The sequence below is a fragment of the Glandiceps talaboti genome, chromosome 1 (assembly GCF_964340395.1).
Source record: "Glandiceps talaboti chromosome 1, keGlaTala1.1, whole genome shotgun sequence".
Classification (NCBI taxonomy): domain Eukaryota; kingdom Metazoa; phylum Hemichordata; class Enteropneusta; family Spengelidae; genus Glandiceps; species Glandiceps talaboti.
In genome coordinates this window covers 4,991,564-5,015,381 of record NC_135549.1, presented here as the reverse complement: position 1 = coordinate 5,015,381, position 23,818 = coordinate 4,991,564, and the positions used below count along the sequence as shown (strand labels likewise).

At 35.9% G+C, this 23,818-nt stretch overlaps 3 protein-coding genes across 4 annotated transcripts; all 3 read left to right on the top strand.

Annotated features, from left to right (window-relative positions):
* Positions 1-1,988: 1,988 nt before the first annotated feature.
* On the top strand, positions 1,989-12,338 carry LOC144453520 (acid-sensing ion channel 1B-like). The gene is made up of 7 exons (XM_078144868.1): positions 1,989-2,089; positions 4,381-4,502; positions 4,686-4,864; positions 7,989-8,080; positions 8,876-9,394; positions 11,752-11,843; positions 12,187-12,338. The coding sequence occupies exons 1-7, from the start codon at positions 1,989-1,991 to the stop codon at positions 12,336-12,338; spliced, it is 1,257 nt and encodes a 418-aa protein (XP_078000994.1).
* A 2,761-nt stretch (positions 12,339-15,099) lies between these two features.
* LOC144437406 (type-2 ice-structuring protein-like) lies at positions 15,100-18,714 on the top strand. 2 transcript variants are annotated; one of them, XM_078126347.1, is made up of 3 exons: positions 15,100-15,699; positions 16,287-16,519; positions 16,910-18,714. In XM_078126347.1, exons 1-3 carry the CDS (start codon positions 15,348-15,350, stop codon positions 17,108-17,110), a joined length of 786 nt encoding a protein of 261 aa, XP_077982473.1. In that variant the 5' UTR covers positions 15,100-15,347; the 3' UTR covers positions 17,111-18,714. The 2 variants fall into 2 exon arrangements, with proteins under 2 accessions (XP_077982473.1, XP_077982465.1); XM_078126339.1 differs by having other exon boundaries at positions 16,284-16,519.
* A 2,626-nt stretch (positions 18,715-21,340) lies between these two features.
* Positions 21,341-23,663, top strand: LOC144453335 (carnosine N-methyltransferase 2-like). Its single transcript, XM_078144642.1, has 4 exons — positions 21,341-21,521; positions 21,946-22,106; positions 22,512-22,659; positions 23,284-23,663. The coding sequence occupies exons 1-4, from the start codon at positions 21,341-21,343 to the stop codon at positions 23,661-23,663; spliced, it is 870 nt and encodes a 289-aa protein (XP_078000768.1).
* The last annotated feature ends 155 nt before the right edge of the window (positions 23,664-23,818 follow it).

The window sequence follows — 23,818 nt, the reverse complement described above, 5'->3', positions numbered from 1 at the left end:
CGTGGATAATATCGACAACTGGTTAACATGTACAATGCCTAATTACTGGCATTTTAACAATTTTAGTGAACATATTGCGGTTGTCTGATCGAAAAATGATTACACTTAGTACAGTTTTGATATGGTGACAGATTCAAAACCATGCTTTTGCTAAAGATTTGAACTTGCCACTACGTCCGAATTATAACTTTGGGGGTATGGACTACCATTATGTGTGTGGCTAGGCACATTAGAAGGTAGGTTGCTGTGAGGTAGAGGGTGGGTAACGGTGGAGAGAGAGGGGAGTCGCTCGTAGTGTGGCTAAACACGGAATGTCTTTATTTCCAAGTATAACAAACTAATAGCTAGAAATTACAGGAAGTGAATAACAATTAATATTGGTATAAGGGATATATGGTTGTGTCCATAGATATGTACACCATCTGTTTATGTAAAGTATTACTGATATTTATGAGAACATTCTTAAAGTGACCTTGGATGTCTGCGACAATGTGTCCTTCTTCCCCCATGTGATATTAGAAATATTCTGGTGATGGTGTTTGTGACAGGCTGTGTAAGTGTTTGTTCAGATACATTGTATACTAGTATTGGTCAGCCGCTGGTTAACCTGTTTGGTTTTCCAACTTCAATCACACACTTTTCGAAAATGAGGGTTGGAAGGTTGCCCTTTAAAACATTTCATTGATTTGACCCTCGGACCAGTCTTCCTGCAGTAGTCTGAGGTTTGTATGTGTGTACACACATCTATGGTAACAATGCTAACAGTAGTTAATCGGACATTCACTTACCTGTCGCAAATCAAATCATGGTCGGGTGAAGGATTGGTGAGAAACAGTCTTAAAATAAACCAGTATACAGTATACAATAAGAAGGACAAATCAGGTGACGAAATGCTTGTCCTCCAAAGACTTCAGAATATGATGTGTTTATTGATGTCAATGTCCTCTATACATATATGTACTCCAAAGTTCACTAGCACTACTAGTCAGAGTGGCGTGACGTGGGTTTGGTGTATAGATGATGGATCATTCGATGGGTACTAAGGCTGCTTTCACAAAAACTTGTTAGGGGGGAGATTTTAGGTGGGGACTTGATAGTGTGTGTGGGGGGGGGGTACCTGAAAAAATGTTATGGGTTGTACCTGAAAATAAATTGACATCATGACTTTTCAAACATGGGAAAATAAGCTTTTAAAATGTTGGTCTTCCTTTTTCCACAACAACAACAACAACAACAACAACAACAACAACAACAACAACAACAACAACAAAACAGCAGCTACAAACAACAGTTGCTCACAAGTTAGTAAAATGAAAAACAAAAACAGTCAAATTTTAATTTTCTTTTAATAAAATGTTAATGTAATGATAAATTGAAATGGGCGAATTGAGTGGTAAATGCAAATTGTTTTTGTTTGAAAATACCAGTGTCTTTCATGTACACTACTATCTACTGAAATTTGGTTCATTTAATGTGTGATATTACCTTTACACTGTACTGAAAATATTCTTTGTGACATGACTGTGTTTTGGTTTGTGGTTATCACAATGATATGTAACTTTTTCATGTAAATTCTTACTAGTATTAAATGACAGACAAATATGACAGACAACATTTTACATTTGCAGCTCTTGGAAGTTAAAAAAAAAAGAGTTGGAAAAGGTTCATCTCAGCCTGCCATCAAAATGTAAAAGATGCACCTGCACTGAAACATACTTGACAAGTATCAAAAACTTCTGTGCAAGGTATTTTTTCATCCTATAGATATGACTATAATTTTCAACATAAACTTTTAATAACACATTCTAAATATTTCCTAAAATTAGCATATTGGCAACGTCTGCTACATGTGAAACAGAAGACAATATCTCACAAGCTGAGTTAACAGAGAAAAAGTAAAAATAAGTTTTTTGCACATACTTTTCAATTTTGCATGAATATACAATTACTTGTAAATATAAAGATAAATAAATAAACTTTGACACTATATGGATGTATTCTCAACACTATTAACAAGAGATGATGTTAGTGAAAGACCACCAGATGACTTCCAACCCCGTGCACAACTAAAACACCTGTATAGTAAAGGGTTAGTGTCAAGTAAAAATGTTGAGAAACTTGACGAATTGAGCAAGAAACTGTGTGTCAAGAAAGAGATATTAAAGGGAGCAATCCTTCATTTAGAACAACAGAGAACACTTGCCTCTATGAGGGAAAGAAAAAGAATGAAAGAAACGTGCTGAAAAAAAAATTTGATGAATATGACAGGGATGCGCTTGTCAGAGACGGTGACATTTCCAAATTGAAAGTGAAAGAACTTGATAAGTACCTTTCCAACTTTGAAATTCCAGCTGTGGCAGGAATGCACAAAAAAGACAAAGTTGAGGTTGTAAGATGCCACTATTATCAATCTAAAGAAAGTGGGAGTGATTTGTCATCTGATGACAGTGACAGTGAGAATGATGATACAGCTAGTTCCAACTCTGATGAAGTTGAAGGAGAAATTGGGTCTGATGATGATAATGACAATGCCATGCTTATATACACAAGATCTGGAAGGAGAGCTACCACTTGGAAATCAAAAATTTAAATAAACACATTCTGAGACTTTGTTTAAAATCCTGCATTCACCTTTGTAATCTAACGTCAAAACCAGTCCAATAATAAGGCTCTTACAAGGTAAATGTATTACCAGGTTCATTAAGATATACAATTACTATGATAATAGGGCCATCTTCATTATCATTACCACTAATATAATATACTTGATTCCTATTCTGTTAGATGAAATGTGGCTGGCATTTTTGAGTCATACATTTATTTTCTTTTGACATTATATTGAACTAATTTACATCAAACAAGGACGGGATACATGGCAATGCATTTTATTAAGAGATTTTTCAGTGTTATTTAGACCAATTTGATTTCTTTTAGCACACATTTAGGAAACTGAACTGGAACAATACAGTATAAAACTCTGCAAATACAACTAAAATGACATTCAACTGTAACACTACTAGTATAATGTACTAATACAATATTGAACAGAAAACAAAGACAAATGCACTGGTTAACATAACATTTTGTTTTAACTGGTGTTTGTGTATATATATACACACAATATACAAATTGATTATATATATAATGGACAAAGTTGGTATTAAGTGTATTATGTACAGTTTTGTACTTGGTATGGAATGTTAACGCACAGGAAGAGTATTCCAAAAAAAATTTATTCGGGTGGGGGGTACTTGAAAATGTATTCGGGGGGAGGGGGTACTTGAAATATTTGGGGCTTTGGCAGGGGGGGTACTTGAAATATTTTGGAATATGGCAGGGGGGTACTTGAAAAAAATTAGGGTTTTACAAAAAATCCCCCCGAACAAGTTTTTGTGAAAGCAGCCTAAAATGACAACATGCTGCTCCTGTCAATGCAATGGGTTGGTACGTGTAAAGACTGTGTTTGTATACAATCAAAAACTCCACCAACATTTATAAATAAAACCGAAAACAACATGTTTCTGCCATGTATAGTGTGTGTCATAAAACAATGACCATAACTATCACGTAGAAATCATGACCAACTCCTTGTCAGCAAAAGAATGTCGTCAGGATAAGTGTACCAATGATCGGTCATAAAGAATCAAAACCTACCTTTAATTCATGCGGGGCCAGTCACGAACTGGTCGAATCGAATGTCAACAAATGTCATCAGTTATCGGTCAAAGTGTCATTGAGCTGCTAGCTGTTTACATACCACTAACACATGCGCATTTCATCTAGGTGAACATAGCCGGGCTCTCAGCCTTCTTTGCTGTAATTGATACGATATGGGATATTTACCACACAAATAATTTCTTGTTTGTTATTCTCATAAGAAAGATGTTTATCCATCTTTCACGAGGATTGATGTAGTTTATTTGAAGATATATCGTGTTCACAACCTCTTACCCGCACCACATACATACACACACACGCACACACACACACACACACACACACACGCGCGCGCACACACACACACACACACACACACACACACACACACACTATTTATACAGGCTGTACACACTTAGTGTACACACACACCTAGCCAATATAAATCCTATCCATTTCAATGAATGTGTGTGTGTGTGTGTGTGTGTGTGTGTGTGTGTGTGTGTGTGTGTGTGTGTGTGACGGTGTGTCAAGACAATCTGTCACCTAAAATATTAGTCAGTGTTAAATAATGTGCACAGATGATAATTTTGTGGAAGTTGTTTTCTGTCACTTGCATAGGCTGTAGCAATAACCTACTATCGAGGTTTTTTATTATTTCATTGTCCTAAGAAGCCATGCATCTCTGCAGTTTTTCACTTTTTTCTTTTCTTTCTATTATAGTTGTTCCTTTGCTGGAAATCCATGTGGACCGCAAAACTTCTCTCAAGTCGTAACAAATTACGGCATTTGTTACACCTTCAACTCTGGAGATACTTCAGAAATTGTAAAGGTAGTAAACGCCGGTAGGTTTATCTAAACATGCAATGGGAATTCGATAGATAAATGTTGTTTACGGTTATTTTCTTATAGTATGTATTTTAAGTGGAATTCTCCTCGGAAATTAATCTTTAACTTTTGATATTACCTTGTTGCATAAATCTCCAAACCATACTGAATCCATTATAAATATTACTATTGATTACAAGGTCAGAGGCCCGGTTTACAGTTACTCCTAAACGTTGATGCAAGTGAATATGGAGGCCCCAGACAAAACACAGGTTTTCGTTTAATGGTACACGACCAAAAGGAATTACCAGACGTCGCGGGTCAAGGAATTTCAATAGCACCAGGAACTGATACAACTATCGGATTGACGAAAAGTGTGGTGAGTACACTTTGCAAAGATTACATAGCATGAACTCTGACTCTTAGAGATTACATGTAATGATAACGTCACAAATTACAGAAATCACAGTTTGTTTCTGGAACTTAAAATATTTTTTATTAGTAGTCTATACAATATACCAACCCACTTTTCATCTAATAATAATTAACAACATTTCCCATATTGTTTTGACATGTGATTTCAATGGTATTCAATGGTCTTCAATTTAATTCCGTGTTGCTGCCATAAATTACAAGCTTAAGCATTCCTGATGCTCTTGTCTATCATTTGAAAAGGTCAGTGAAACTGAGTACATCGAGTCATGTGCATCTAGCAAAGAAAAGTGGGAATCCACAAGTTGTAGATTTTGAACATTAACACCGCATAGTTATTTAATGATTCTAAATATCACTGCCAGACTCTCTTTTATTACGTGTGTGTATGTATGTGTGTGTGTGTGCGTGTGTGCGTAATTTCCTTGTCATAACTTTTAACATTATTTCAGCTTTCATAACATTATTTCAGCTTTCAAACTTAGGATCGCCATATGGTGATTGTATAATTGGTGCACAGGGACACTTGGAGTATTATAATGGGGAATATTCGCTATCTAAATGTTGGACTGAATGTGAGACTAACCATGCAGTATCTATCTGTGGGTGTAGGTATTTCTACATGCCAGGTAAGAACCAAATATTATAGTTACAATTACAATAATGCACAACTGTCCCGGCACGGTGTTTTTACGAAGTTTATACTTAAACCAAATTCAGGAATACCTCTGAAATAATAATGATGCATGTGTAGTCATCAATTTATAAATATATTATCGATATTTAGAAACAATGTTACATACGAAGAGTTTCACTATTTGGAATCTTAAAACCTGTTCTTTTAGCTACCGACGAGATCAACAATGTAGGATAAAAAAAAACTATATTCGTTTAGTTAGGCCTCAGATTCCTACCCCCATCCCTCTTCTAACTTTATTGGCCAAAATTTAAAATTGTTCAGACAGAAAATCAGTGTGTAGTAGTATCATGTATTGTTATGAATACAAAGTCAGTGTCTAGTGAGGAAAAATTATCACTTGTATTGACACTTTCATGTATTTTAGTGCCACGCATTTACTAAAGGGAAAATTCGCCCATTGCTTGATTTAACGACATTTTAGGAGTAATTGTGTTACGATCCAAAAATACCATATTCGGAATTTTGGCACATTTTACCTAAATTAACGTTACATTCAATTGTAACTACTTAGTTACAAACAGGAGCTAACAACTAAGTAGTTTAAATTGAATTTAACGTTAATTTAGGTAAAATGTGCCAAAATTCCGAATATGGTATTTCCTGATCGTAACAATTGTATTTAGGGGTACAAAACCAGATTCCTTTAAAAGTAAAATTGATTTTGTGGGATGAGCAATAATCTGTGGGATGAGCAATTGAACTAAATATTTTAGTTTTTTATCCTACATTGAAGTAATGATCTTGAAGTCTTACTTAAGATTAAGAAATACATACATTTGTAACTTTTTAAGCTGTCAAAAGCAAAAACTCCACAATTGCACCCTTTTTGGGTATTGGGCCCAGGTTCGCGTTCAGTGAAAATTAAGAATGTTGTTATAATTATTTTATCTGAAATTTTCGACCGCACACTTCAGACTTTATCAACAGAGTGACCAACTACACGCGACCTTGTGGACACGTGAGCCTAATAAGGGGTCATATATAGGTGCCTGGAAGTTTATATTGCCCTCCGTCTCTGTTCAATGATGGTTTAAGTACCCGGATTTAGATAGCTTTCTTCACTGCCCGTTCAAAATGTCTATTTTCAGTGTCTAGGATATTTACGTTGTTTATGTTAACGGAATATCCTGGTGATTCGATGTGCATGTGCTGGGAGACTTCTTATGTGCTGGAACTGGGTCGCCTATGCTACAAAAATCTAGTTTTGAGTCTCTGTCTCCCCTATGACTATGTATGATTCTTGACATTGGCCAATGATGGTCTGACCCTGGCAAGGAATTTGGTAGAATACTCCACACACATTTTTCCTTTTTTGTCTTGTCCTTTGGGACACCCATTATTGCCGAAAGGTTTTTGTAGGCTTAATACATGTGTTTATACCGAAGTAGCAAATCCTTTTTAATGCCTCTGAAGTGTCCTTGATGTAAGGTAGGACAACTGATCCCTTACTAGGTTGTTCCTTCTTACGGTTGGTTTTAGGCTTTTGAGGTAGGACGACTTTAGCTGTATCTACTGCCCACTGAGGATATCCACACCTATACAGTGCCCGGTTAATATGGGTCTTTTCTACTTAATGATCTGAGGTATAGGTGGTCACCGTATCTGCTGTGTGATGAAGCATCCGAATCACACCTAGTTTGTGCTGTAGTGGGTGGTTTGAGTCGAAATTGAGGTACTGGTCTGTATGGGTGTGTGAGGCGTAGGGCGATAAAAAAAAACTTCCAGGCACCTATGACTCCTTATTAGGCGCACATGTCCATAGGATCACATGTGACCTGTGTGAATGGTGGGCCAATCTGTTGACAAATACTTAAGTGTACAGGAAGATGAAACGGTTGTACCATTATCAGTCTTTGTCAGTTGTAATAATTGTACAGCGATTTGAGCACAATGTGGGAGAAACACTATGACAAAAGAAATTTTCAAAATGTGAAATCGCAGTGACTGCATATATAGAAAATAAACTAAATGTCGGAATTCAATACTAATGAATAAGTGTCAAATCAAGTATATAAAGTATGACAGACATGCTGGTGTTAGAAAAACATAAATGGATACAACGTCTTACAATAATTGTCTACCTACCCTTTCTCATATTACTAAATAAAATTTCGTTTCAGGAAATGAAACTTTCTGTAGTCCATACAGTTTAATGTATTGTTATTTTGACACAATGGGTAAGTCAACAAAATTATTCAAATTGAATTAGTATGATCCTGGTCTTAATAAATTTTAAAATGACTAGAAATTAAACTAAATAAAGAAATATAGACGTCTTTATATCAAGTATTCCTGGGTTACCGCATTTGTATGCATCTTTTCGATTAATATCTAATGTTACAATATTGGCTATTGATATTGATATTGACAGCTAACTACTCAATTGACAAATTCCAATTCTGATAAAGACGCGCAGTTGACACAATATCGTTATACTGACAAAAAAGATAAAAACTATGAACAGTACGTATGCTTGAATTAATAAGTATTCTGTGCTCGTCTTCTGTTTCCCTTGCAGACTACCTGGCTGGCCAAACAGATGCTTGTAAACACTGCAGACAACCATGTCACCAAACGAAATATTCTGTCCAGCTATCGTATAGTTCATACCCATCCAAATTATATGCAAAGTACCTTCATGACCGTGCATACTGGCCATGTCCTTCTGCACTGGCAGATTACTTATCGTTAGTATATGGCATATATATACCTGTGTCTGTCTCTCGCTGTGTGTATGTGTGTACACATGTCTGTCTTTCTGTCTGTCTGTCTGTCTGTCTGTCTGTCTGTCTGTATGTCTGTCTGTCTGCCTGCCTGCCTGGCTAGACACCTGCCAGCCTGCATACATGCATTAGTCATTCAGCGCTACTGAACAGAACATTGCTCTGGAAATCGGCGCTATAGAAATTTGATTGATTGATTGATTGATTGATTGATTGATTGATTGATTGATTGATTGATTGATTGATTGATTGATCGATTGGTATGTATGTATGTATGTATGTATGTATGTATGTATGTATGTATGTATGTATGTATGTACGTACGCATTATTTACTAGTTCAGTATGTTAAAACTGACAATAAAAACAAACTACAAATGACCATGATACAAGTGATAGCAAATGATCATTAAGTACGGTCAAAAATTGCATCCATCATTACTATATCTTCATGGTATCTCTTTCTCTGTGTTCTCAATAGTAGTCAGTAAAAGTCTCCACAAGTGCGCCCAACATTAATATTCATTTTCTTGCAGATCGCGAGCAGATTATCGGACATACTTCCGTGTCCAAGTTATTGAATTGATAAGAAATACTTATAGTTATATCACTGTTAACGGTACGGGTATACTGGACATTATTCCTTCCGACTGCTATGAAAATGTGCCTGGTATAGTGTTTGAAAACCTGTATTTTGAAATATTGGAGTTAATCATGACACGACTACTCTCAAATGCGTTTGATGTGCTCTACTCGGGCAATTATGACGGCATTGGGTCTGACATTTATGATGAGACCTTTGAGAACGTAATCGAATTGATTGATTCAAGCATAACCATGGTGACTTTTGAAATTGAATACCTTTGTCTCCTAACTTCCGAAGATACTAATGAGGAGATAGTCATAAATCCCAACTTTACAAGGCACTTCCACAGACCTGCCTTTGAACAACTGTATCCAATATTGTATCAAGAAGAGATGGATTATAGAACAAACCTTTCAAATCAAGTTTTAGAAAACGTTGATGTCTATGGTATTTGCAAAGAATTCATGGAGTAAGTTCAATCAGTTTGTTGTATCCTGATATGTATATGTTATTTGCCAAATATGTTTATACGTCACCTGTCACCAATCTCGCATTCTGATTGGTCGAGAGCCCTGCAGATACACAGGCGTATTTTTCACCAACAGCCGTATTTTTGCTTGTTGTATCACGTGATTACTGGACGTCCTTTTGTAAACAAACCAAGCAGACAACTAGAAATACAGCTATAACCAACATTTCCAAATTTGGTTATACCGTTCCATATCTTGCTGCGAGAGGTAATTTTTCCGGTAATAACGGAGAGCCGGAGGCGAGCCGTTATACCGGAAAAATTACCTCGAGCAGCAAGATGTGGAACCGTATTTGGCAAATAACATACTTATACGTCACCTGCGACTACGAAATTCAATTTTTGAATGTCTGAAAATGCTGTTTCATTTTAAAACAAAATCACTTCCGCGTTATACTTTTGGGCGTAGTATCACGTACTTCTCTAATGACTGCAGTGCGGTTGTTTACATCTCAGCCTTAACTTTATCATCCAATCAGACTGCGCGTTTGCTCAGTAGTATGACGTAATGTTTACTATTTGCATATCACTCAAAGATATACTCAAACTTATAACCTTCAGCAGAAAAATGAGTGCGTCTTTGTCTTAATTTGCGTACTGTATTCCATTAAATGTACAGAAATGTTCGTGATATACTTTGTTGTTCTAGTTAAGCAAAAATTGCACCCTCTGTGGTGGTAATTTTGATATCCTTCATAAATTTAGGAATTCATGTTCACGATCGCGTGACGACCGCCGTGCGTTCGCCGTATCTGGACTATCGCCGTTCTGCATGGAATTTTTGACATTTTCCCTCTGACACAAAACATACAGTTCAAAGACTTGTTACAATGTATACAACGGTGATATTTTGTTCGATTGACAATAAATTTGGCATTTGGAAATGTTGGTTATAGCTGTATTTCTAGTTGTCTGCTTGGTTTGTTTACAAAAGGACGTCCAGTAATCACGTGATACAACAAGCAAAAATACGGCTGTTGGTGAAAAATACGCCTGTGTATCTGCAGGGCTCTCGACCAATCAGAATGCGAGATTGGTGACAGGTGACGTATAAGGAACGGTATTTGGCAAATAACATGTACATATATATATATATATATATATATATATATATATATATATATATATATATATATATATATATATATATATATATATATATATATATATATATGTGTGTGTGTGTGTGTGTGTGTGTGTGTGTGTATAATATATATATATATATATATATATATATATATATATATATATATATATATATATATATATATATATATATATTGAACACATATTGCCTGGCCATGAGGGCTATAGCACCCGTTTATTACACCCGAGGGACTGTGAGTTTCCAGAATCACATGCTATTTCCTGAGGCCGAAGGCCGAGGGAAATAGCATGTAATTCTGGTAACTCACAGTCACGAGGGGGTAATAAACGGAAGCTATAGCCCAAATATAGGCCAGGCAATATGTGTTTTATAATATATCTCATGAAAATCTTGCCCTCTTCTCTTGAGGTTGGCAGACGACATCGTTCGAAGCTGCTATTTTGACCTGCTGTGAACGCGTGGTGGTCACGTGACCATGTAATAGTTGATGGAACGGAAATAGTCAATCTATTTTCCTATCACGTGACTGATTCTAGCCAATCATGGTACAGCATTATCACTAGGTATCTTATAATCAAAGTAGGTTGGTTGGAACTTGAGGTGCTTGGTTGTAACTCCGAGTTTCACGCTCAATGCGTTCATCATGCGTTGTCTGATGAACGCACTGAGCGTGAAACTCGGAGTTACAACCAAGCACCTCAAGTGCCAACCAACCTACTTTGATTATTCCCGCCCTGCTTACCCAAGCATCGAGCACTCTATTCTACGAGTTTTATACTATTTACTATATATATATATATATATATATATATATATATATATATATATATATATATATATATATATATATATATATATATATATATATATATATATATATTATTTATTTATTTGCGTGTGTATGTGTGTGTGATCGATTGACGGACGGACGGATTGATTGATTGATTGATTGATTGATTGATTGATTGATTGATTGATTGATTGATTGATTGATTGATTGATTGATTGATTGATTGATTGATTGAATTACCCTTATTGGACATTCGCCTAGTGAACGGATTTCGATCTGAAGTTTTCTGTTAAAAACAGAACAATGGTCTCACGATCACATTCCTTTCATTCCACGTTGTTATCTGTATTGGAATCACTTAGTTTTTACCTTAAATGCTGCATTCATTAATTTCCACAGGGACAACCTGAGCAAAGTAACTGTATACTTCGAAGATTTAAAAGTTGAAAGTATTATACAACAACCCGAATACAAATCTTTTAGTCTTGTCTGTAAGTACTTTTTAGGACTAACTATAACCTACTTAGAACTCTGCTAATAAATCACGAAACAATCAAATATGCATTTCCAATACGATACTAAAAAAAAATCGTGAGTGTGACAATGACACCATAGTAACCGAGGTTTGATCATCAAAAAAAAAGAAATAATTTTCAGAAAAATACTTTAAAATGATGAACGTAATAGAACAAATCTACTCTGGATAACAAAAACGAATTGAACATTTGTTTTGTACTCTCAGTTTATTCCTTTACTTGTTACAATATTATAAATTGTACAATACACATACAGAAGCCGATACTTAATGATCACGTCATGATTGTAACATTTTAGGTGATATCGGAGGATCACTGGGGTTGTTCTTTGGCGCTAGTATCGTAACGTTCCTGGAGATACTTGATTTCTTCATGGTGAACTTCTGGAAGAGGTGTTTCACAAAAACGCAGACATCTGTTACTCAAATCAACATAAAGTCTCTACGATAGGTATCAAATTCGAGGAACCATAAAATCAACTCAACAAGACTCTACAATGGAAAGTGGCCACAATACTGTAGCATTGAGATTGAATGTATCTCATTATTTTTCAAATATTCATAAATTATGAAAACTTTGAAGTGGACTTATAATTGCAGAAGTATTGCTCTGCCAAATGTCTTAAATTCTTTCTATTGTAAACTGTAAACTTTACATGTCTATATTTTAGCGAGCGATTGAAGCTATATTTTGGTAGCTACACAAGGAACACTTCAACTGTTTGATATTTTCTTCTGAAGAATTCTAAGTTTTAAGATGACGTTATTAAGATTTAGACCCTTTTTAAAGCCCCTACAGTGATGCCAATGCTTGTAACCATAAGATCTAGTTTACCGATGAAAGATCTTTCTGGACTACTCAGATAAAAGTTGGAATTTCAATGAGTACAAAATACATGTTAATCAGTGACATAATGGACAAAAAATGGAAAACATATAAACCTTCATTGTTCAAACTTTCACTATCTTTTGAATCCTATACATTAGGGTTAAACTGTAAATAAAGTTATATTAATTCATTGTTTGATCTTAATAATCCAAATGTCGGTCTGTCTTGTGTATTTGAATGCTTGATTCTGCTGTGTGATTTAATTTCCGACTCCTTCAGGTTCGGAGACTTAGGTACCGATAAACTTAAGTGAAGAGGACATTATACTTTACACCGGTTGATAGAAGATCAAATCGTAACACATGTAATCCGGAGCATTCTATTATTTGTTCAATTATTATTATTTGAGATTTTTGTTGGATTTTTTTTTTGGGGGGGGGGGTGTTCCGAAGTTTAGAACCTTCTCCCACTTCCATTCAAAGACTAAATATTTATCATGTATAATCTAGGCTAATAGAAGTTCAGAAAGTGATATGCTGTTTGTATTGATTTTTAACAATACGTAATGTAATTATGAGAAAATCTATCGCTGGATGTCTGAATATATAGATACACTTGTATATCACTCTTTATGGTTCTAAGAGAAAATAACTATACGTCATCTGAAAAAGGGGCTTTCAGTATAGTACATACAAAGACGTATTCACGCAATTATGATATGGTAAATATTTATGACTATATCCAGAATGACGTATTATTCGCTGTCTAGGATACTCGATAGAATTTCCTATATGGTTTCTAATACCCATATTAAGGACTGGAACTATTAAAACTGCGTTTTGTATTCTAAAACCTGGAACGAAGGGGTTTCCCCGAAAATAGTAGCGTGTTTTGTATATTAAGTATAGCACATATATTGTTGCTTTTCATTTACATCAGGGTTTTACATGTTGACGATTTGTGTTATATCGCCACCTTGCATAGCTGAAGAGTTACACGTACCCATTGAAGTGATCCTTCATTGCGGCTGACTGAATGCGTTATCATAGTTTCCCAGCCCAGCACGGTGTTGTAAGTCAAATATAAACCCTAAATCTTTTCCTCTCTATCCCTCGGTTCCGATACCAATTGGAACAGGGGCTCTTTGTAGTAGGGTTAATCCCCGTCAGCTATTATCAAAACTTATTAGGACTGAGGCCATTTTATCTTAGCTGGAAAGTCCCATATTGCTGATACATGTAATTATCATTGGGAAATATAAAGTTGAGATTTGATGTGTCTATCTAGATTCCGCGTGCCCAAAGATAACTCCCACAATTTTGTTTAATTTCTGATAATATCGATGTCTACGCCGGCAAACTTAGGTTGTACAAATACAACTGTCCCCGTATTTTGACTGCTACCAACTGCGACATATACCTAGTTGGTGACTCAAACTATTGGGTATCACCGTGGCTTTAGATATATGGTGCTAATCTCTCACCCCTCGTATTTAATTTGTTTCCATTTCTTGTTGATCAAACATCACCACCAGAAGATCTAAATCTCATAGTTCCGTACCCCAAAATTTCCCTGTGTTGTCGTACAGAATTATTTCCTTATGATTACTGATACTAGTGACAGTGTCAATCAGTTTGGATGGATGTCAAAATGCGAATAATTATAATATATATAGAATGAAAGTCATGGTTACATGTACACTGTGATGTTGTCGCAATGATTACATACATGGCAACTATTTAATGGGTTTAGTTAGAGGCTAGACACTTGATGATTAATCGGTGAGTGCACAACAAATGTTTAAACATTGTCGCTTTGATTGTTGTGAACCGTATGGTTTATATGTCAACTCACTTGGAATAATAAATATTATGACTCTGCTAGGCATATCCTATACCCAAGATACGTCATACGTCATACGTCATACGTCAGGACCTAACGTCAGGGCTAACAGATAATAACTGTAGTCGAATACAACAAACTATTATCTCAGGGAATACTTTATTTCTCATTCAAGAGTTCCATCAAACATCATATAGGGCCCTGTAACCTCGCCGTTTCTATAAATGGTCAAATATTTCTATCTAAAACAGACAGACAGATAGACTCGCATACAGATACTTACACACGCGTACGCACGCACGCACACGCGCGCACACACACACACACACACACAAACAAACAAACACCGCCACACACTCACACACATACGTAGACATGCACATGCTAACGACACATTGTTCAGAAGACCTCTGTATTGTTATAGTAATGTAGTTGGCATGATACGTATTCTTGCAAATATTCACTAACCCCGCTAATGCATTATTTTCGAAACCCGGGAAGGAAATCCATACCAGTATAGAAAGTCTTATTTACAGTCTGGTATCTACCCTGTCATCAGGTCAACCTTCCTTGTCGAACCTAAACGACAAGGGTGGTGATCCCCATTCTTTCTTTCTCGAGTCTAGAGAATGTTTACGAAGAAATAAACCACATTCCATCATAGTTTAGAGACTGTGACCTCCACTACAAAGTTGTTTATGAATTTGTCGAAACTGGATCCTTCATGTATGAAAAGCTAGAGTAACACATGTACAAAATAATTGCATAAAGAGGAACGCCATCGCTTGTATGAGTACTGGTAAAATGGCTGCGTGTAGTTTAACGTTTGAAATGTTACATGTCTTTGTGATATTCGTGACAATATTTGTCGCTGTATATGGTAACCCGGTTGTCAACGACACTATTCCAGACAGTAACACGTGTCAATACACATTCGTTGTACCGGAGACCGTGGATCGTCCATGTACGACTACTGCAATGTCAACTGAAACCGCCTTGATGTTGGAAAATCTAAAAGAAGAATTTCGCGGTCAAAACAAGAGGTTGAACCAACTAGAAAGTCGACTCACACAAGCTGAAGCTGTTATGTTGCGACAGTCAAATGTCATCAATGAACGTCTGGCTGATGTTATGGTTCAAGGTTTGTATTTCGTTGTTCTTCGATATAAAAAAATTTGGTTTATATCACGGATTGGCTCCTTACCATGACGACTACTTTATACCAATTCATGCACTTCCCAAAGTCGAAAGTATAGGTAGTATTTTCTTGGTTGGTTCATCTGCCTTGTTTTGTAAGTGAGTGTTATGGTTTTTGTCGACATCTTTGGAAGACAATTGAAGAAGGGGAGGATTGAGATGGACAACGAACGTCGATGATGATGATAATGATGATGACGACGACGACGACGACGACGACGACGACGATGATGAGGATGAGAGGTGCTCTTGCTGATGGAGGTGCTTTACTGGTGCTGGTGTTGGTTATGGTGCTGGGGTTGGGGCTTGTGCTGGCGCTGGTGCTGGAGGTGGCGATGGCGGGTGCTGGTGCTGGGAGTAGAGTTTAAATATGTTTGTTCAAAATATTCATACAATATACGTAAAAATCGGTTCGTTGTGCTATAGTGTATGATTTAATCTGAATGTTTTTCGTATTGTTTAACTTGCGTAAATGAAGCTTGAGGTAATTTTTCACATTTGTTTCTGTTTCATTTGACATATATACAGCAGTTGAGAAAAATGTATGCAGTGCACCATGGATCAAGTACCGTGACTCGTGTTATTGGTTTGCTCAGAAGGGTCAAGCTACAAGTTGGAAAAATGCCAGGCTCTTTTGTCAAGTAATGAGTTGCAAAGCTGATCTGGCAGTGATAAATGATAGTGATGAGATGGCAATGATAGAAGCTTATGTTGATGTGCTGGACTCTACCAATAGCTGGTGGCTTGGATGCACCAATGCTAAGGTAAGAAAATATGATTTATCAGATATTACTCGTATCCTATAGTTGTTGCATTAATAGATGTATGAGTATAGTACTTGCAGTAACACTTGTAGTGGTAATATTGCAGTGCTAATAGTGGCGTGTCTACTCAGTGAGATCTGTGACTACGCTAGCATTTGGTAGACAAATGTCAGTCACAGCTCCATCGACATAGAAAGCTATGATCGTAATAGTGATAGAGGAAAAAATTGGTCTGCTCGAGGAAATTTCATAACTAAAATAAAGTCTAGTTGTGTTTAAAGTACTATACTACTGACAAAACGTTGATTGTTTCAGTAACGTATGTGCCCCCCCCCCCCCCGATTGTAGAATTGACGTATTTTGACCATAAAATGATTATTTGCTTCACAGGATAATAAGTGGTCGTGTATTGATAATACTAGTTTGACGTTTACTAATTGGTCACCAGGACATCCTAGTCGTCGCTCAAACAGATGTATTCATATGTGGAGGTTGAACAACCAAGCCTGGAATGATGCTCATTGCAACCAAGACTGGGCCTTCATCTGCGAACAGAAACCTAACTTGAAATGTGAACCTGGAGAAACCTAATTCAATTTTGCAACTATATTACTTGTATTCTCTTACCTTTTATAAGTTGCGACTGTTGTCAATTGTTTCTGTTCAACATTTGTATAACTCGTAGTTTGATCTATGCAACATTTATAGCTATTACAGCAACCGCATTATCAATAAGGCCTAAAATAAATTGTTTGGTTCCGGTTACCCTACACTACCTAGTTTTCACTGCCCACCCTAAACTCATTTTTTTTACATATTAGAGAAAAAATAATAAAATCGCGAAAATTGTGAAGTCTCTGCCAGAAATAGTGGATGCGAAAACTGATAACTTAAGAAGACAAACTTTTCTTCCAATCTGTAATGGCTGTACATCTGATGGGAAGAAACCAATAATACAGAGACCATATGGATAACAACAGGAAACATATTAACTGACCATAACTACCTGAACTAGACACTCACACATGGAAAAAAAATTAATAAAATAAAAAATCTACTTACCCCACCTATTCTAAAATTGAGCCTAATTGGAACCACATAATTTTTTTATTAGGCCTAAGTATGTAAACAGAATTTCACATTAGACTTTCTATAGAACGCAGCCAGAATTATCAATACATAGTTTTATTTCCTTGGTCTCCATTTCGATCACTTCCTCGAAAACGCAAAATTTGCCCATAAAAAGTATTTATCATATTATATATACTCAACAATTTAAAGACCAATCAGAAATCTACATCGTGATTGTTTCATTGCTTTGGATAGCTCAAGCTGAACGTTCGAACACGGCACAAAAAATGGCCCCATCTTTAATTAAATTATATGTGAGGAATCACCGTATTGGGCAATACGTTGCGGATTTCCACCAATCAAGTTAGCGTTATATAAGTAGGGGTGCATATGATACAGAAATGAAAACTAATGAGTACCTTAAGGGGTTGGATAGAAAAGAAGACCCCCAAAAAAGACATTTATGGCAGTCGCTTGTTTCAGTATTTGACAATATGAGTTTTGGAACATAAACACTTCTCGATTTTATTGACAAAAAATTGCCAAATTTAGCGTTTCAAGGTTGAGAATTGTCGATAAAGTTTTCTCGTAGAATCGAGATCGAAGTGGAGAGACAATGGGTATTGTTTGTACTAGTTTCCACGTACAGTTATCTGAAAAGAATTATTATTCAAAAGTTAAGAAGTTGCGGTATTGGTTTCTCTTCATTAGCATTTTTTCGAGTTGATTTCTGTATTTTATACATAACACCACAATGTTCAACCGAACGTAAGATATAACTGTACAATGAACATTTGTACCAAAATGTAGACATGGGTACCCAAATTGAACTACAGACTTGACAAAAAACACATCGCTGATTGTTTTTGCAAACTACGTATCGTACGGTAATACAATTCAGAATACTGACGAATATACTCGTTAATTTGGTCCTGATCTATAATAGTGTACCTTGTCGGGATCTGATAAACGTCAATTATATATACTCGCTGTTTATTCTGGTACAGTAATAAAATAAAATCGAACTATTGCTACTATTGTTTTTATTGGGCGACTGATATTGTAGGTCAGAGTATACGATTGACAAGTCGCCATGGTAATTGGTATTAAAATAACAAAATTAACAAAATGGAATAAAATGTTCAATTGACATTTGTCTTCGATGATGAGCATCCGAGTCATTTTTGCACGCGAGAACACAGTTTTCCAATGACACCAATGAGAAAATCTTGCGGTGCGTATGATAGTGTCGTAAAGAAGCCCATGGTAAAACGACGATAGATAAGCATGGTGAAATGGGACGGGGGGTTGAATGAAAAAATGGGGGTTGAAAGAGGGAGGGCTCAAAGAATTTAGTAGCTGAAAAGGGAGGAGTTGTGATATGTTTTTTTTTGTATTTAGTGATGAAGGCAAAGTGACAGGTAACATAAGTAGGGAGTAAAATCGACTCTTTTTAAAACCTTAGAAGTAATCGTTTACCTTCAGGACTATATTTAACATTTTGAGGTTTCGCCTCAACACTATACACTTCATTTATCTATCATATATTTAATCATGAGGTAGTCGATGACCAAAAGAATGTGTGTGTGTGTGTGTGTGTGTGTGTGTGTGTGTGTGTGTGTGTGTGTGTGTGTGTGTGTGTGTGCCTTTGAGGTAATATCTTTCTGTTTGTATATATGTATGTACATGTATAGGGTTAAAATGGACCACATGAAATTGACCAAAATTAATTTCTCCCCAGGCCCGCACCCTGCCGTAAATTCTGACCACAACCTAACATATATTATTGTACGTATGTAGGTGTCGTAGTTATCAACCATACCTTGCGGCTTCAAATTGAATTAATACGGCAACAATATGCTCGTCATTACAAGCCTTAAGCCTATCTACTTATACTACTTGTTATTAAACACTGTAGCATAAATTATTTAAAACACACGAGGTGTTAGATATATGATTTAAACCACACGAGGTGTTAGATATATGACACTTGACATAGGATTTTACTATGCCGCTTATTTATTTATTTATTTATTTATTTACTTATTTAGTCATATTCTTTCGTTTATTCGTTTATTCATTCATTCATTTAGTTAGTCAGTTTTATAGCTACCTATTTATTCAACCTTCTGTTCATTCATTCATCCATCCATTCATCCTTCCTTCCGTTCGTCCGTCCTTCCTTCCATCATTCCATCCCTCCCTTCCTCCGTTCTTCCATCCGTTCCTCCATCCCTCCATCCATCCATCCATCCATCCATTCATTCATTCATTCATCCATCCATCCATCCATCTATCTATCAATCCACTGATCTATTTATTTTGTTCGTCGTTCATTTTAAACCCCAATATTCATTCACAGACTTTGCCTAATCTTTATACTCAGCATGAAATATATTTCTTAAATAAATGACGTCACAAAAACATTACATAGGCATAGGTTTATCTTGTCAAGAGAGACTTGACAGTTAATTATAACTTAGCTATGCAAATATAACTATCCCTTTCAAGTTTGTGACATGCATACATTCGAGTACATATGCCAAATATATCCAGTGTAACCGATGAAGTAAAGGTTACAATCTCCACTTCTGTCAATTCGGACAGTAAAACGCGAATTATATCCAAATGTCCAAACGCTGATCATCTTAATTATTCGTTTACACAAACGTACCTTACAGTTTCAGTCAATGTTTTCAGCGTTTGTTACAAGTTCTGTTGTACGCACCATGCAGATTGTTTGCCAAAATCACAAACAAGGATGATTCGACTTCGCCCGGGACCGCATTTCACAAGCTAACTTCCTAACCTCTCACAATGTATCACACAAAGTGTGATTGCTAGGGTTCTGTGGGTATAATATTGCCTGTTCTCCTTTCATGAAAACAAAAATAACTTGAAGTAAATTTATTACGTGGATATTTTTAGAGATAGGTAATGCACCCATATCATATCTTTCACTGTTTTCATCGGAAATTGGTGTCAATAAATGTAGGTGATTAAGATGTGTCGATTTCGCCCACAGCTAGAGGTCGAATAAATTAATTGTAATTTTATTTTTTTACAAAAGTAAGGTTGTTGAAACATTTATGATGTCCGCGTCATTGTAATTTGTCAACATGACAGTAATGTGGGTTTTTCCTAGGTTACACGAATGAGACAAATTACCCATCGAACAAACTGTCGAAATAACCATATTTGCAGCGATACTGTGATCGACTACTGATTCTTGATAGTCCCCCAATTACAGTCATAATGTTGCTATGCCAACCCATTATATGGCAAATTGCCATAGCCGGTACTTATGATAACATGGAATCATGATAGCAGTATTCTCATATGTTGACACTGTACATACAATGAGCATGTGATTAAATTATTCACGTGAATTGTTCTTTTTCAAAACTATAAGTATTTCTTGTAGAGCGTCGTAAATTAACAAACAGTTCTTACATAAATGAGAAATTGCAAGGTTATTCTCTTCAAATGGCAAATCTACATGTATTACAAATATTTTATGGTAACTTCTAGTTTTCATTTTTGTCTCGGCATCAATCACACGATTTGCTTTAGTGAATTAATTCGACCCTTTGGCAAAATTACTACCGGTCATAATTTTGGACAAATCTTCCAGTATGGAACAAGCATATAAACAGCATTGTAAGTTGGTCATATCAATACAGAGCAATTAACGACACGATAAGCTCGCCATATAACCGTAGCTTTTTAAAAAAAAAACACTTTGATTAGATGGAGGGTAAAATTTTGAACGTTCATGACGAAGGCTTGGGTTTCTATGAAGAGCACAGTACTGATATATCTTCAACTAACCAATGGACTCAACAACAATTCCCATCACTTCTTAACTACTGGAAAGCATCTCAGAGTATTTCCAATACTTTTGAAGTGTTGGCGATCGGTTCTGGAAGAGGTAAGTGATTGCATTAGAAGTTATTCATAATCCTTATTTAAAGATAATATCAATATATGTTTTATTCAGCGAATCAGTAGATGACGTTTGTATTTGACACATGATAACAGTCGCTTATTTAATTAGACTTTTATATGTAGTACTTTTATATAATTCACAACAAATCTAGCCTTAGTAACACCAACTTTTCGCTGTACATGTCTTCTTTAATTTGTGGCCGTTGAGACACTCGCCTAACCTTTATTGGATACGATTGACTCAACCTTTCTCTTATTTAGTTTGATTACCTTCAAGTCATTGATAGTCTTGAGTACTTAGGTTAGGATAGTAGATGTCCGTATGTGGACGGTGTAAACTACGGTTTGATAGTAGTACAGCCGAAGGAACCCATAAAAAAGACGTTCATCCATATTTGCTTTAACAGGCGAGAAAGACGTGGAAATTTTACAGCGCCTTGGAGATACGTTTGACAAGATATGTTACCGAGTAGTGGAACCAAGTATTGATAGAATGAACGATTTCCAATCCAAAGTCTCTAATAAAAAGTTCTCTGGACAAGTGGACTTTGACTGGAGACACCAACTGGTAGGTCCTTACAGTTTTGTATAAATGCATTTACATGGGTTAACTTGAGACACCTTTTAATCTCAGAGTCAATTTAGATAAAGCTCATCTATTAGGCTCTATCATATTAAATAGTTTGTTTGTCGTCCACATAAATTTCGTCAAACTTACCAGGCAGTCAGGGGGAAAACACGGGAGAAAACCCAGAACCAAATGAGATCTCGTGCTTCTTGACTGGTGTTAGGCTCGTCCAAATTTCAGACCTCTATACACTGAGTGGTCTGAGTGCAGATGACGTACCTTTCGTGTCAGTGTTTAATATCTATCCGAACTAGGACAAAACGTTTTGGGTTATCTGTGATTCAATAGACAGTCATAACCATTTGGAAAGTGTATTAAACAAATCTGATCTGCTCTATTTACTAGGCATCATTTGACTCAGTAAGCGACAAAAAGTTCCACCTTATCCATCTATTGCACGTGTTGGCTTACATCGAAGACTCTGAGAATTTCATCTTACAGTGTTACAAACAGTTACATTCTGATGGTATTTTATTAGTACAAATGGACTCAGGTGGGTTTGTAGCATTTCATCCTTATCCTTCCCTTTATACAATCTGCCTCCTCTTATAAAAATAATTCTTGCAAAACTTTCCGAGCCAGATATAAAGTTGCGTCTATTATATATTTATGCTAGCACTAGTTTTTGTTTTGTTTTATTTTGTTTTGTTTTGTTTTGTTTTGTTTTGTTTTGTTTTGTTTTGTTTTGTTTTGTTTTGTTTTGTTTTGCTTTGCTTTGCTTTGCTTTGTTTTGCTTTGTTTTTCTTTGCTTTGTTTCGCTTTGTTTCTTTTCTTTGTACGATTGTCTTTTGTTTGATTGGGACTGCTAGTTGGTAAGCTTTTTAGCTTCTTCACGGCAAAGCCCTTCAGTGGACATACCCGAAGTTTAACTAACGAATCACACTGGGTATCTTATATCAAATTCAATTTGTCAATTCCGTTGAACCAGGGAGGTCTATTTCAATCATTAAAAATATTGCCATTATGCATATTATTATATTTTTTTTAATTTATCAATCAGTAAATCAATCAATCAATCAATCAATCAATCAATCAAAATCAATTATGGATCGATCTTAGTACTATAACTTTAAAGAATGACGATTACAGTAACTGTTTTATCATACATCCCAAATAGATCAAAACAATGGGTTGGCATTCCTCAATGACACGTCACTGGGGGACAGCCTCACTGGTGATGGAGTGATGAATGGATTCCTGACTGGTGACCAATTAGAAAACGTCTTACGGAAATATGGTATGAACTACCAGGTGTTTCATTACTCTGGAAATGCTGACATAACCGAGTGTTTCATCAAAGGTTCTTCAAAAGGTGAAAGATTGCTGGATTTTCTACTGTTGCAAGAAAACTTCGATATATCCAAGTTGACCAGCAATATTCGGCTGAACATACTGGATTTCCTGAAGAACAGTAATCACGTGATATCCAACGACAACAGATTCGCTATACAGGATGATTTTGACATGTTTCTCATCTATAAGAGTGATCGATTATAATATAGCAGCTATGTATCACTTTATCACAGTAGCTTGTATCATGTAGGTTATGTACAAAGCACTTGTGTCGTGACACAGCCAATTTACAAAATCATGGTAAATATTTCGCGTGTAGACTATTAGATCAGCTCAGTTGTAGGTTTTCAGCTATTTAA